General features: G+C 42.3%; 1 protein-coding gene across 1 annotated transcript in view; it reads left to right on the top strand.

Annotated features, from left to right (window-relative positions):
• Positions 1-455: 455 nt before the first annotated feature.
• The window catches only part of CHFR (checkpoint with forkhead and ring finger domains), a 39,450-nt gene continuing 24,923 nt past the window's right edge, over positions 456-14,982 (top strand). The window contains exons 1-6 of the mRNA XM_031956428.1: positions 456-999; positions 3,662-3,761; positions 8,577-8,686; positions 11,197-11,256; positions 11,392-11,604; positions 14,365-14,535. Coding sequence (XP_031812288.1) covers positions 900-999; positions 3,662-3,761; positions 8,577-8,686; positions 11,197-11,256; positions 11,392-11,604; positions 14,365-14,535 — 754 coding nt within the window. The 5' untranslated portion in view covers positions 456-899. The remainder of the gene's footprint in view (positions 1,000-3,661; positions 3,762-8,576; positions 8,687-11,196; positions 11,257-11,391; positions 11,605-14,364; positions 14,536-14,982) is intronic.

Below are 14,982 nucleotides of genomic sequence, written 5' to 3'. Positions count from 1 at the left end.
AATTGGACGTGACTACGCAATGACATCAGAGATGCTTTGGATTTGGAGGAACCAGTTCTAGGTTCTCAAATTATGGCCGTGACTTAGGAGTCACGTGTAAATCTGTAAACAGCCTTCCAGCCCTACTGTGTGCCTATAGCATTCCTACTCTGATACTGGCTGGCCTAGGTTCATTCGTGGGGTCCCATGTGCCAAGGATTTTCTGAGCTCCTTCTTGCCCCCACCTCCCTCCACTGCTCCAGATTCTTTTATACTTGCCCTAATCTAAAATGGCCACCGTCCCGGCTTCAGCACCGTAAGCCAGAATGAACAAAGCAAAAGAGGCTCGTGCCCAAAACAAAGATGGCTTCCCACGCTCCTTCTTCCGCCCCAACCGGAGGCATGGGGCATTTTCTAGCATCCTCGCCGCTCATCTCTATGCCCAATTCCGTGCCCTTCTAGCCGCCGCTCTCTCATTAGGCCTCCGGGCGGCGGGGGCCCAATCGCAAGAGGTGTTTTCAGGTTGGCCCCGCCCCTCGTCGGATCAGCTGATGGGTTTGGCGATGTCTGTTGACAGCGGAGCTGGGCAGAGCTCAGGGCAGCCGAAGTACAGGCGCCGCAGCCCAGGCCCGAGCAGGAGCGCAGCCTCGGGGGCCCCGGGCTCGAGCCAGAGGCGCAGGCGCGGTGCCCGGCGCAGGCGCAGACCCAGCTGCCGACCCCGACGCAGCCTGGCTGGACCGAGGCCGGGCCCGGCCCGGGGCGAGCTTGCGAGCCGGAGCGAGACGGCAGAGGGAGAGCCCCGGGGCTGGCGGAGCAGAGGCCGAGCCGGGCCCGGGCCCGGAGCTGAGGGAGGGAGCCGGGGCGGACCCCGGGCCGGCAGCTAGGGGGCGCCTCCCTCTTCGGGGCCGATGTGAGTCCCGATGGAGCAGCCGTGGGGGAGGCTGATACGCCTGGGCGCCGCCGAGGGCGAGCCCCCCGTGCTGCTGCGGAGGAAGGAGTGTACCATCGGGCGCAGGAAAGGTAAGGATTCTCCCACTGGGGCCTCTGGCGCGGCCGCGAGCACTTCTCGGGCTCCTGCTGCGTGCGGGGGGAGGAGGAGGAGGAGGGCGCGGACAGAAGCCGAAAGAGCGAGCCCCTTCCGGGTTACCCGGTCACCCGAGCCGCGCATTCACCCTTAGCCTAGGCTGACGGCGCCTGCTCCCAGGGCGACGAGTTTCCAAGCCTGAGGCAGGTTTAAGTTGAGAGCCCGCAGCGTTATCCCGAGGCCGCCCAGATCCGCTGTTCCCGCTCCGCACGGGGCTGGCTTTGTGTGCATTGTCCGCGCGCCGTCTCCGGGCGGCTTGCAAGCTCCTCGAAGGCAGGGACTCTTCCGCCTCTCTCGCCGCGGCGCACCCTGCTTTGCAACAGACCGCCCGTTGTAGCCTCCTTCAGGGGGCGCTTCCTAGTAGCCCCGAGGGGCGGCCCTGCGGAGACAGAGGGGAGTTTCTAGCGCAGCTACCGGGCAGCCCCCCCGGGGGGACCCCAACACCGAGGGCCCTGCTCCCGGGACGGCGTTCCAACCCGCGCGGACAAGCGCACGTGTAGGAAAGAGAAATCGGGGTTATCGCGCGCTCCCTTCTGAGCTGCTGTTACCTGCGCCCAAACTCCATGTCTACCCATGATGCACTTGGAACGAAAAGATGCGGATTCCCAAAGTGACTTCTCCCTTGCTGTGTGAATGGGATGGGAAAAAAGGCACTTGGACATGTCACACGCAACACACGTGAAACCTATTTGTGAAACCTGTTTTATTCATTGTTATGGCTGGTAAATTTGGCCTGTCGAGGGAGCCCTGAAGCCTTTGCTCAGATCTTCCCCTTCCCCCCTTTTGCTATTTTCAGTTAATTGGCAGATCACATAACTATGGACTGCAATCCTTGACTTGCCTTAAGAATTGTCATCAGGCCCAGAAGCCGCCTGCCAGGAGAGGAAGCTTTTCCCCTTAATCATTCAGCCCAGTTAACTAACTAGTTTTTGGAATTCATTGCTTCCGATGTCTAAATCAATAAATCATAGACCAGTTATAGGAGAGTCGTCTCTCACTCACTCAAGGAGACAGTCCCTACTTGCAAGAAGCTTACTCGCTTACTAGCTTGCAAGATAAGAACAGATGGAGTGTAGCTACAGGTAAGAAGTACAAACAGACATAATTAGGAAGAGAAAACGCTCAACCAGCAGGTGATGCTTGAGCTGCATCCTAAAAGGAGGAGAGCAGAGGTAAGAAGGAAGTGCTTTCCAGGGTCAGAGGACATCCAGGGAAGCTTGGGTGCCAAGGTCGTGGAAGACAGTTGAGCTGGATCTCAGAGAGCAGGAAAGGGAGGAATCCTCAAGGAAACTGGTTGGGGCAGGCAATATCAAACTCTGCCTGGGCTAACAGAACCAGAGTAAGATGTACTTGGGGAAATGCTTAAGAAAATAAATAAAAACATAATACAACATAGATTATATGTCTTCGTGGTTTTCTGAGTCAGTATTATTTCTCTCCCCCCTAAAAAAATACTTTTTTAGGGTTTAAAAATTCAGTGGAGGAGTGGAATAGAGTCTTAGAGGCAATGGGAAGCTGTTGCAGTTGAGTAGGGGAGTAACTTGTCACATCTGTTCCTAAGGAAAATTATTTTGATATCTGAGTAAAAAAATGAACTGGAATAGGGAGAATAGGGAGAACTAGAATAGACAGGACATCCAATTAGGAGCTTGTTGTAATAAACTGGGTAAGAGGTAAGAACTCCTAAAGGCAGGTAGTGGTCGGATGCTGGGAGAAAAGGAGTCACATGAAAGGATGCCTATAGAGAAGCAGCAGGTTGGCCATTAATTGGATGTACAAGGTGAGGAAAATGAGGAGTGTGGATAAAGCCTAACTTAGCCAGGGAAGGATTTGGAAGAGGTCAGGCTTTATGGGAACAGTGGTTTTAGTTTTAGCCATGCTGTATTTGAGATGGATCAAGGTTAATTGTTGATGTGATAGAGCCAATTACTACATGGACTATCCCGGAGATAGCTTTATAAGCCTAACTAACCTTCTGAATACCGACATTTCTCTCAACACTTCAGTGGGTCGGAAAACAAAACAAACTCAGAGAAAAATTTGGAACTCCCAAGCCCAGTGCTCTTCCCACTCTATAACATGTTGTAAGATAGAGGAGGAGAAAGGAAGAGAGGTAGGAAGTTATTTGGATTTCTTCCTTCCTAGCAAAGGGAACATGAGAGATAAGTTCTCTTCATAAGATCATGTTTGTGTCTTGACTTGTATAATTTGGAGTTGTGTCCAACCATGTTTCAAACACTAAATCATTTCCAAAGAAGTTTCATGTTCAGAAGCTTAATCTAACTTGAATTTTGTGCGGTCATTTTGTTACAACTAGATTTAATGGGAAGTTTTGAAATTTGGAACTTTAAATCACTAAAGAAAAAAAATTTCAAGTCTAGCTTTAAAAACTAAATAATATACTAACCTTTTTACTTTTTTTGTAACTATGAACTGTTTGGTATTCTAACATACTTGAATATAAATATTTTCCTACATCCATCAAAGTAGGAACTTCCTTCAGAATCACATACCTTGACTGAAAAAAGAACATTTTATAATTAATAGCAATATTAATAGCAGCTTTTTCCTGACCCCCTAAAACAATCCCTATTTCAGGTTGTGACCTTTCATTCCCTGGTAACAAATTGGTGTCTGGAGATCACTGTAAAATAGTGGTGGATGAAGAATCTGGTCAGGTCTCTCTAGAGGATACCAGGTGAGCTTTCCTCCTCCCCTAATTCCCCCTTGAACTCTTATCCTATCTTAATTTGTGTGGGTTCTGGAGTATCGTTTAAAATAGGCACACTCAGTATGGACATTAAGAAAGGAAAGAAAATTCTGTATTTTCTCTTTTTTAAGAATTTTAATTTCCAGGAAATGCAGTTTTTTTTTTGTCCTATCATCTAATATATATTTTGTGTAGTTTGTTAAGGTAACAAAGTGAACTTTCAGGGTGAGAGCAGTCAGGAAGGCAAGGCAAGAAATTTATGAATGAAAACAAAATTCTGTTAGCCAACCCCTTGTAATCAATATTTAGTCTTTCTAGCTTTCAATGAAGTTTTTTAAGGAAGCAATGGTCTATATCAACTACTTCCCAAAAGCCTTCAGAGTAATTTATAGGATAAAATGCATACTTTTTAGCTGGAATTTTAGTTCCTTCACAATTTGACTGCCTCTCACCCTTCCCAACCTTCTCTCTTGGCACACATTATAGTGTTTGACTCTATATAATAATCAGTCAAACCAAAACTATAGCTCTCACTTCTGTTCACATGGGCTTGTGCTTCCACAAGTCTCTCCATATCTCTCCCTCTGAAAATATTTATATTTCTTCAAGGCTTAGCCCAGATGCTATCTCCTCCCTAAAATCTTCCCCTCATTGCCATTTTCCTTATTTTCAATTTTATCAATATCTCTCTTGATTTTTGGGATTTCCAATATTCAGTTTTGTAAGATTTTTGTGTTCCATATTTTTCCCCTCCCTTACCTCCTTCTCCACAAGACAAGCAATCTGGTATAGGTTAAACATGTATCTTAGTATATTTTCCTAGATTTCTTTGGAGATCTCCTTTCCCCTATTCCATTCTGTTTTCTAATTTCCTCCAATAAAAATGTATACTCTTTGAAAGCAGAAGTTGTGATTTTCATTTTTCTATCTCCCATATCCAGAACAGTGCCATATACATAATAAAAATACTTCATAATTGATTGTTGAATTGAACTTGGTTGAATTTTCTGGGTTTTGAGCTCTTCTAGGAAGATGATGTTCTGATAAAGAAGGAAAGAAACTAGCATTTATTAAGCACCAAGCACTGTGTTAATCCTTTACAAATAGCTCTTTTAATCCTTTTTTTTTTTTTTTTTTTAATTTAATAGCCTTTTATTTACAGGATATATGCATGGGTAACTTTACAGCATTAACAATTGCCAAACCTCTTGTTCCAATTTTTCACCTCTTACCCCCCCCCCCACCCCCTCCCCTAGATGGCAGGATGACCAGTAGATGTTAAATATATTAAAATATAAATTAGATACACAATAAGTATACATGACCAAAACGTTATTTTGCTGTACAAAAAGAATCAGACTCTGAAATATTGTACAATTAATAGCTCTTTTAATCCTACCCTGGGAGGTGGATGCTGTAATTATCCATCTCCAAACCTGAGGCAAACAGGTTGATATGTCTCAGGTCATACAGCTAATAATTGTCTGAGGCTGGATTTTTAAAAAAATGTTTACAAATACATGCATAGATTTTAACATTCACCTTTGCAAAATCTTGTGTCATAACTTTTTCTCCTTTTCTTCCCTGTCCTCATGCATAGATAGCAAGCAATCCAATATAGGTTAAAAATGTGCAATTCTTCTAAATATATTTCTATATTCATCCTGCTGCACAAGAAAAATCAGATCAAAAGGTGAAAGGGGGGAAAAAAACAAACAACAAAGGTAAAATGCTGTGTTTTGATCCATATTCAGTCTCCATAGTTCTCTCTGGATGCAGATGACCCTTTCTATCACAAGTCTATTGGAATTGTCTTGAATCACCTTATAGAAGAGAGCCAAGTCCATCACAATTGATCATCACATAATCTTGTTGTTGTGTACAATGTTCTCTTGATTCTACTCACTTCACTTAGCCTCAGTTCGTATAAGTCTTTCTGAGCTTTTCTGAAATCATCCTGCTGATCGTTTCTTATAGAACAATATTATTTCATCACATTCATATAGCATAACTTATTTAGCAATTCCCCAACTGGTAGGCATCCATCAATTTTCAGTTCCTTCTACTACAAAAAGGCTTGTTACAAACATTTTTGCACATCTGTGTCCTTTTCCTTTTTTAATGAACTCTTTCCGATAAAGACCCAGTAGGGTCTTCGAGAAGGCAAGAAAAACAAAACCCATTACAGATATATACAATGATGCAAAACAAACGTCCTCATTAACCATGTTCTTCCCTTTCTTCCCCCATTTCCCCCTATTTTCTCTTCTCCTTCCCCTCTCCCTGGAGAAAGGTAGAAGGAAAACTAAATATATTTCTATCTGAGTGCATCACTTCTCTGTCATGAGGTAAAGAAAAATAAACAAATAAAATGTTCTCCAAAATAATTGAACCAGTTCACAGCTCCAACAACACTACAATAAATTACCTATTTTCCCACATCTCTAATATTTGTCATTTTCTTTTTTTTTTTTTTATCTTGGCTAATCTGATAAGTGTGAGATGGTGTCTCAGAGTTGTTTTAATTTGCATTTCTTTAATTATTAGTGATTTAGAGCATTTTTTCATCTATCTATTAATTTGGCTTAGATTTCCATTTATCAATTGAGGAATAGCCCATATCTTTGTAAATTTCACTCAGTTCTTTACATATCTTAAAAATGAGATCTTTATTAGAGAAACTGATTGCAAAAACTTTTCCCCCAGTTTCCTGTTTTTCCATCTAATTTTAGCATGTATTCTTTCTCCCTCCAGTTCTCCCTCATCCATTGAGAAAACAAGCAATATAACCATTATACATGTGAAGTTGTGAAAACATTTCTATTATCAGCAATTTTTAGCTGATTTGTGTAAAAACTTAAATTTATGAAAATGTTCTGTTTTACTCTGTCTCTTGCTTGTTCGTTAATTCTTCCCTCTCCATAGAGATGAAAGGTAATTTCTTCCTTGCTCCACTAACTTACTTTGTGATATCTCCCTTCATGTCTAACTCATGCACTTACTTAGAACATACCTTCTGAGCTTATGTGGGTGTGGGATATTGGTGTTTATCTAGTTTCTACCAAATTACGTTCCAGTTTACCCAACAGTTTGTGTTGGAGTTCTGCCCCATTGTCCCCACTTTGCTGGGACTTTTGAGTTTATCAAACGTTAGGTTACTCTGTTCATTTGCTTCAGTTTAGTATTTCCCTAATCTGTTCTACTGTTTAGTTTCTCTTATTTCTCATCGGTGCCAGGTTATTTTGAGGATTATAATTTTGTGGTATAATAATAGCTAACATTTATGTAGCACCTACTATGTTTCAGCATTCTGGTAAGCACTTTACAAATATTGTCTTATTTGATCTTCATGACAAATCCGAGAGGTAGTTGCTATTGTTCTCCCCACTTTACAGATGAGGAAACAGAGGTAAACAGGTTAAAATGACTTGCTGACTTGCCCAGGGTCACACATCCATTCCATGCTAGGGTGGATTTGCACCTGACTTGTCTGCAGGCTTAGCACTCTGCCCATCGCACCCCCTTGTTGTCCCCAGGATAGCTTGAAATCTAATAATGCTTTTTTCTTTGACTTCCTGAATATTCTTTACCTTTTGCTCCTCTAGATGAGTTTTATTACTTTTTTCTAGTTTCAAAAAATAATCCTTTGGTAGCTTGATATGGTGCTAAATGAATAAATTAATTCAGGGAGTATTGTCATTTTTCTTACATAGACTTTCACCTGCAAGGGCTCTGTGCTTCCTTGCCCTCTGCTCTGTTCCCTGCATCTCTCAGTCCTGGAGATTGCCTAATGATGAGCAGGGAATAGTATAAAAAAGTTGCACCAGAAGCATAGCTTATGGGGGAAGGGGAAGTCAAGTTTTCCTAATAAGTGGGAAAAGCTTGATTTCTCAACTGTCGGGTGACAGACCGTTAAACACGACTTTCCACACTCTGGCAGAGTAAGAATTTTTCTCTTCTCTGGTCAGATAAACTGGAGACTCTATCCTGAACACCAAGACTGATCCAGAGAACCTGGTTATGTCCCAGCTTGGCTCTAGGTATTTGCAGGTCCTTGGAGAGCATCTCTGCTGAACCTGGTGGGGAGAAGGTCCCCTGGTGCTCTCCTCCCTGTTCTTGCCTCTTCAACATTAAAGCTTCTTTCTTCCCTTCATCCTATTAGTTGTCGAGCCTGGATTTTATCCATAGTCTCTCTTGGCTGTTAAATCCCTTCCACCTTTGCAATTCCTGCCCTCATCCAAGCTCCATTTTATCTTAGCTGGATTTTTATTCTCACTTCTAGGTCATCTCCCTGCCTCTCACCAACTTGTCTCCACTGCCAGGTCTGACAGGGGATATAAAGTTACTATAGAAAGCTGGCAGGGCTGGCCACAAGCCTATGGCCCAGGATGTCCATGTTGTCACCCCCATTAAAGTGTGAGCTCCTTTAGGACAGGAACTCCCTTCTTTGTCTTAGTGTCCCCAGCATTGATCCCCCGCCTCCGTGCAGAGGGAAGTTTGTGCTGAGCCTGCTGGAAGGAGGGCCAGGTTCAGAAAGGGAAAAAGTTGCACTGATGGGGTCTGATTCTCAGCTGGGCAGGAGTTAGCAGGAAGCTGAACCTGTGAATTGATGGGGTGATTCTGGATGTAAAGAGTCAATAAGAGAGGAGTAGTCAAGTTACTGTTGGAAGAGAGTGATAAGGAAATAGTTGTTGGATGGCTTTCTCCAGGTGTAACATTAATGCTGACAGCCCATGCCCCCAAAGTTAGCGTCCTTCATATTGGGTTTTAGTGTTCCCTAATTGTACTTTGTCCTCTTTACAGCACTAATGGAACTGTAATTAATAAAGTGAGGATAGTGAAGAAGCAGTCATATGCTTTACAGACTGGGGATGTCATCTACGTGGTTTACAGGAAGAACGAGCCAGAGCAAAGTAAGTGGTTTGTGCTTCAAGGAAGATTTGAACCAGGTGGCCAACCCCGTGGAAGGGACCGCCGAGAAGGGACTGCCAAGGAACGACTCCAGGACAGCCATGGCATTGGTAGCTCTTAAGCCATCCTGCAGCCATGTCAGCCTTCGGGGCTAGAGAACGTTTCTTAAACATGGCAATATTCCCGAACTTCTTGGGCTCCAGGGGCCCCTGGACTGAATATTCCCTCTACTTTGATGACCTTAGACTTCAGGATCTTTATCTGTCAGACTGAAGAAATGAAAGTAGCAGACCTCTAAAAGGAAGGCAGGCAAAGGAACAAGCATTTAAGTGCCTACTGTATGCTAAGCACTTTGTTTTTCTTCTGAGATCCCTTCTTTGATCCCGAGACAGTTAATGACTTTTGCTAAAAAACCCCTTCTCGCAGACAGCTTTCCCTTTTCCACAGTATTCAGTCTTTGCATGATTCCTTTCCTCTCTTGTTGACTGAGATGCACTCAGTCTCTACTAGTGCTGTTCCCATTTACATAATTATTACTTCATTCTTTCCAGTCCACCCTATTAGCATTTTCTGACCTAATGAAAGAAAAATGTCATTAATACTCATTCCTGGCAGCATGAGAGCTTCCCAGAGGCTTTTATGAGCAATTTCATGATAATGACATTGAAGCCTTCCCTCATCATGCTAGTTGGAAGAGAGTTTTCATGGGCTTTCATCCCAAGAAGACCAGTGGGTATTTCATTGATCTGGGTCCTTTTTATCACCCCTGCTAAATGATATGACTTAAAAGGATAGAGTTGATTCTTCATTTGTCTTTGTCTCTGACTTTTTTAGATGAGACACTTTATGATTCTGTGTCATCTCTGTGAAGTTAGGAAAGGTGATCTTGATCCGCCTATTAAAGGGGAAATGGCAGGCTTGAAGTCTGGACCCAAAAGATAGTTAATAATGATTTTGTCTTTAATTTGGTAGACCCATTAGGTGTGTGCCCCAACAACCAGTCCCATTTAGTCATGATTTTATTGGCTCCCTGGAGAGGGTGGAGAAGCTAATGATCAGTAAATTATACTAGGTGATCACTTGAGTTGATAATACTCTCCAAAATAACTATAAATTACCAAAGGGATTGATTTGAGAATTGGTTCCCCCAAAGAGATATAATCCAGTAGAAACAAGTACAAGATGTTCCTTGTGGGGACAACCACTACACATATTGATGGGAAAGGATTCACTAGCTATGAGTAGAAAAGATTATCATCCCAAGGAGCCAAATGGACCACAATTGTGACTTATTAAAGGGGATATGACCCACAAGGACCAAGAAATAACCTTCCATTCTACCTTGCTCAGATGTGGAGCGGTCGAGTGTCAGCAGACCTCCGGTCAGACCCTTGGGATCTCATTTCTCCTCTCTCCTTGCCCCCATCTCTTGGCTCTGCGTGCCATGAGTTTCTCCCAGCTCTGGTCCATCCTGCCTTCCATTGCCTGCATAATCTTCCCACAGCAGCAGATCTCATCATGTCACCCCCACCCTCAGCAAACTCTGGTGACTCTTCTCACCTCAGGAGCAAAGAACACAATAATCTTTGGTGGCACCCCCGCCATATACATACTCCTTCCTAGTTTTACTGTAAAGACTCTTGGTCATAAAGGCCTCGGTCTACCCCTGCATCCACGGCCATCTCGTCATCCTGATCGAGATCTGGCCACTGGTCCCCAATGGCTCCAGAGGGGAAAATGAGGCCGGGGACCAGAGCTCATGGAAACCTAATGCACTGCATGTCAGGGCATCTCCTCCCTGATGTCACAGCTTCTTGGAGAAGGAAGGACAGACCACATCCTGCACCCCAGTATCTTGTGTCCTGGCTGTGCCTCCATCTCTCTGCTCCAGGCATTTTCTCAGGCCCCCCCCACTCTCCCTCCTCATCTCATCATGTCTCAGCCAAGGCTTCAGCAAGAAGTGTTTGCCAATTGTTAATCTCAGTCTTTTCTCAGAGCTGATCTCCACTTTATCCTGTCTCTATCTTGTTTGTCCATCTCCCCCATTAGACGAGGAGCTCTTAGGGGGCAGGAACTGTCTTCTGCCATTCTTTGTATCTCAAGTGCTTAGCACAGTGTCCGGCCCCTGGTAAATTATATTGGCTGTATGGCACTTAGCATGTACTAAGTATTGGGGTTACAAATGAAAAGAGCTTAAAATCTGCTTAGGAAGGGAATGCACATGGGAAGTTTCAGCTTCTGGGTGGATAGGAAGGAAGAGCAGAGCTAGGGGAGAGGGAGAGGATCTGGGTGAGCACAGTTTGAGGGGTGGTGGGAGTCCAGGGAGCCTTTTGGTAAGCATGTCGTGAGCAAGAGATGGAAAAGTTTGATAACCACAGATAGGAACAAGAAACAGAGACATTGCACTCTTGTACAGAAACCCTTCTTTTGCCAAGTCCTGCTTTTGTGCAGCATTTTGAAAAGACCAATAGCTATGAATGTTTTTAATTTTGCTGATTATTTCTTCTTTTAGATGTTGCATATCTCTATGAATCTTTGAAAGCAAAGCCAAGCATATCACCAGAACTCACTGGTAAGTAAAACTTGGAACAGAACTGGGCCAAAAGCTAGGCACCCCCATCTCAGTAGAAGTCATTCAGATCATCTTTTCTTTGGCCTTTTCAACCTGATCCCTGCACACATGTTCCTTCTGGTTCTCTGGTTGCAGAGGCTACTGGAAGAAATGTGTGCAACGTGACCAAAGATACCTCAGGTTCAGAAGGAAGCAATGATACCCAGGTTATGCCATCCTTGCCCAATGATCAGTCTTGCTTTGAGGAACCACAGCCATCTACATCCACATCAGACCTCTTTAATACGTCCTCTACCTCTCTCCTGGAGTCTGCTACTGCTGAGCGGGAGCATCCCTCTAGACCTGGTGGTGAGCTTTTGGTTTGGGGGGAGGAGGGTAGATGACCCTTGTGAGAGTAATACAGTTGGGTCTCCTACCTGTCTCTCTTGTGAAGACAGGAAGGGTTTTTCTGAGCATTTGAAGGTATTGTTAGGCCCCATTCCCACTCTCCTAAAATGTATGGGTTTTTTTCCTATGGGCAGTGGAATCCTCCTGGAATTTAAGCTTCTTGAGATCAGGGGCTCTGTATAATGGGAAAAAAGTCTTAATAGCTTAAAATCACACCAAGACAGTTGGGATGCTCTACAGGTGTCAGAACCCTAGCTCCCAGAAAGATTATGTTGAAAATGGTAAGAATAAACCCATTTCTCCTTTTAGCTGAGAAGCCCAGCTGTGATAGAGCTGAGGCAATGCTGAGTCCCAGACATAGATTTTCAGACAGAAAGTCCATTCTTGCCCATCTTATCTGTGAGACACAACAAGGAGCTGTCTCCCCTCCCACCAGCTGTGGACAATTCTCTTCTTCCTGACCTTTCACCTATGTTAATAGCCAATTATTGAATTAGGACTAAGGTTTTTCCCCCTTCCTTTTCCTCATTTAGTAATCAACTTCTGTAGACTAACCATGTAGCCTTTGGAGTGCCGGGCTGTTAATGAGATGAAATATTGGGCACATATAACTGGGAAAGTTTAGATCTGATCAAAAGGTAAAGAAATTTTACTTTAAGTGAAATGATGGGTTCCAGCCCATTGTGTTCAAGTCAGACAAGTCTAGGTAGAAGTGGATTCCCCCTTTTGTCTAGGCTACCTTAGACAAGATGATATGGGTATGGATAAATCTCTTTGACCAGGTCTACATGATCAGTCATGTTCCCTCATTAGAATAAGCTCACCTCTCGTTACAATGTTCATTCTCTGATTATTTGTTAATGAGTTGATTTCCACCTTCAAATATACCCCCTTTTCCAAAGTCTTTTTAAAGAGATTAAAGGCCCACAAGTTGGGTTATGATCACTAAGAGGAACAAATGAGCCCATTTTATTGACTGTGTGTTAACTGTAGTTAATAAAAGTAATTATGATTTACCCAGAAATTCTGTCTCTTGGAAATGTTCACTTGCCACATCCTTTTCTTTTGTGTCCTTCATAGATTTATGGTGTTGAACACATAGTACTTATTGGATGAGTGACCCAAAGAACCATTCTGTTGTTAAATCCAGATTTGATCAAAGTGAGCTTTTTGTTCTTTCTGATGTCAGTTGTCTTTTGACATTTGCTTGATCCATAATAGTAATAATAATAGTAACTTTAAAAACATATAATACTTCAAAGAGAGCATCACACATCTCTATAAAATAAGAAATACTAATATTAGCTCCATTTTATATGAATGAAACTGAGTTTGAACAGCGTACCCATGATTACCCCATATTATCTGAGAAAAAATGAGACCCCAGTTTCCCTAATTCCAAACCCAGATGGCTAATTTTTTATAGTTAACTATAGTTTTATAGTTTATAGTTTTATAGTTGACTTGCTTTGATCAAATGCAGTCTCATGCTAAAGTATTAAGGGAATAATTGTTGATGTTCATATGATACTTTTGAGAGTCAGGAGACATTTCCTTCTAACAGATCTCTGAGGTGAATAGTTCTGTTATCCCCATTTTACAGATAAGGAAGTAGAAGTTACATTATTTGATTTGCTCAGGGTCACACAGATAGTTTAAAAAAAAAAAAAAAAGAGGTGGCGTTGAGGAGTCAGAGGGGGTTTAACTCAATTTTTTAAGTCAGAGTTGAGTATTTTTAAGATACTATGACCAGGCACTTTATTGAATTCAATTTTGCAAATCTGTTAAAGCCAAAAGTTACTGATAATATGTGACTATTTGAAAAATTAAACTGACCAAAACCTGAAATTCACCAAACAAGTTGTATAGAATCGAGAGGTGACTTTCTCTGTCCTCACTAGCTCATTCTAACACTCCCTCACAGACAGTGCAGAGCAGTCTATACTTTGAGCAAATTGAGTTGAGTAGCCATTTAAACTCTTTCTACAGAGCATTGTGCTGCTCACCTGAGGAGGAAAAAAATTAATTCATCCAAAAAGACATAGTCTGTGGTCTCATAGTTTATGTTTTAGCACTTGACATTGGCCCTTCTATATTTTCATTGGGCCTGTTTATGAAAATTGCTAATACCTGTGGAAGTATATTTGCTGTGATTTTGATAAAACCGCTTTGGGGGCTTTTATCTATCCTCTAGCCAGGTGTGTTAATCCACCAAAATCACTAAATCCAGCATTGCCTCTCTATTATGCATAATAAATGAATCTCTTAAGAAACAGTTTTACCCAACTGTGCTGACACTTTTAAATTTGAATAGAAAATAGAGATCCCACATGTCTAGCTTGCTTTTAGAGACTCTAAAAGTAGATGGCTTTCAACTAAGGAACATCCCAAGTATGTGTGTACATGTGTATATGCATGCTTGTGTGGACTACATTTGGTATTAATGACTGGTTTTTTAATTAGTGTGTGTGAGCTACATTATGTCAATACAGTTTGTCTCCTACTCATGTTTGGGACAGATGGTCCCTAAGGCCTTTTCCCCATCTCTGATCTGAGCTCCAGAAATACCTGACTGCTCATGGAAAGGCTCTCGTTGCTAAATTAAAACAAGCATGCACATTTGGGCACTTGGACTTGAAATGGGACTTTTTCTTAAAGAGGGTGGAGTAGTTCAAGTTAAATGATCCTTCCTCATTTCTTTTCTTTTTCTTCCTCTCTTAGGAGCCAGGTGTGTAAGCATATCATCACCTGAAGATCAGTATCAATTTGCCACATGTGATGATACTTCCAGCTTCTTATCAGCTCCTCTGGACAAAGAGGGAACCTCAGCTTTCCTATCCAAACCTCAGGACTGGGAAGACTTGGGGCCTGCTAAAAAGAAAATTAAAGGAGGTTAGATAGTCATTTTTCTTTTTTACTTTATCACAAACCTATTAATCGTCAGTAAATACATTTAGATATCTAAACTGTGATTTAAAAGATTGGACATGAAATTAAATGTTCATTAGTTCCAGTCTGCTTAAACAGTGTTTAATATGCATATTATCTTAAACAAGATGGGGGAAAAAATTCTCCAGTTTCCTTTATAGCATCTTCTGAAAATTTTTTTTCTTTTATTTATTTTTTCCAGATTTTGTTGTTAATATTTACTATTATCATCATTATTATTTACAGAGTTGAAGCCCATATGTATATTATTTTGGTTCTGCTTTCATCAGTATTAGTTTCTTGACAAACATCTTCCCATATTTCCTTATTCAATTCAGTAAGCCTTTATTAAGCACTTACGAAAGGCCAGATGATGTTTTCTTCTATTTTTCATGTTAATTGTTTCTTCTG

Source organism: Sarcophilus harrisii, chromosome 1 (genome assembly GCF_902635505.1).
Source record: "Sarcophilus harrisii chromosome 1, mSarHar1.11, whole genome shotgun sequence".
NCBI classification, from domain to species: Eukaryota; Metazoa; Chordata; class Mammalia; order Dasyuromorphia; family Dasyuridae; genus Sarcophilus; species Sarcophilus harrisii.
Note: the sequence above shows the minus strand (reverse complement) of the source record. Positions and strands in the feature narration are given on the sequence as shown.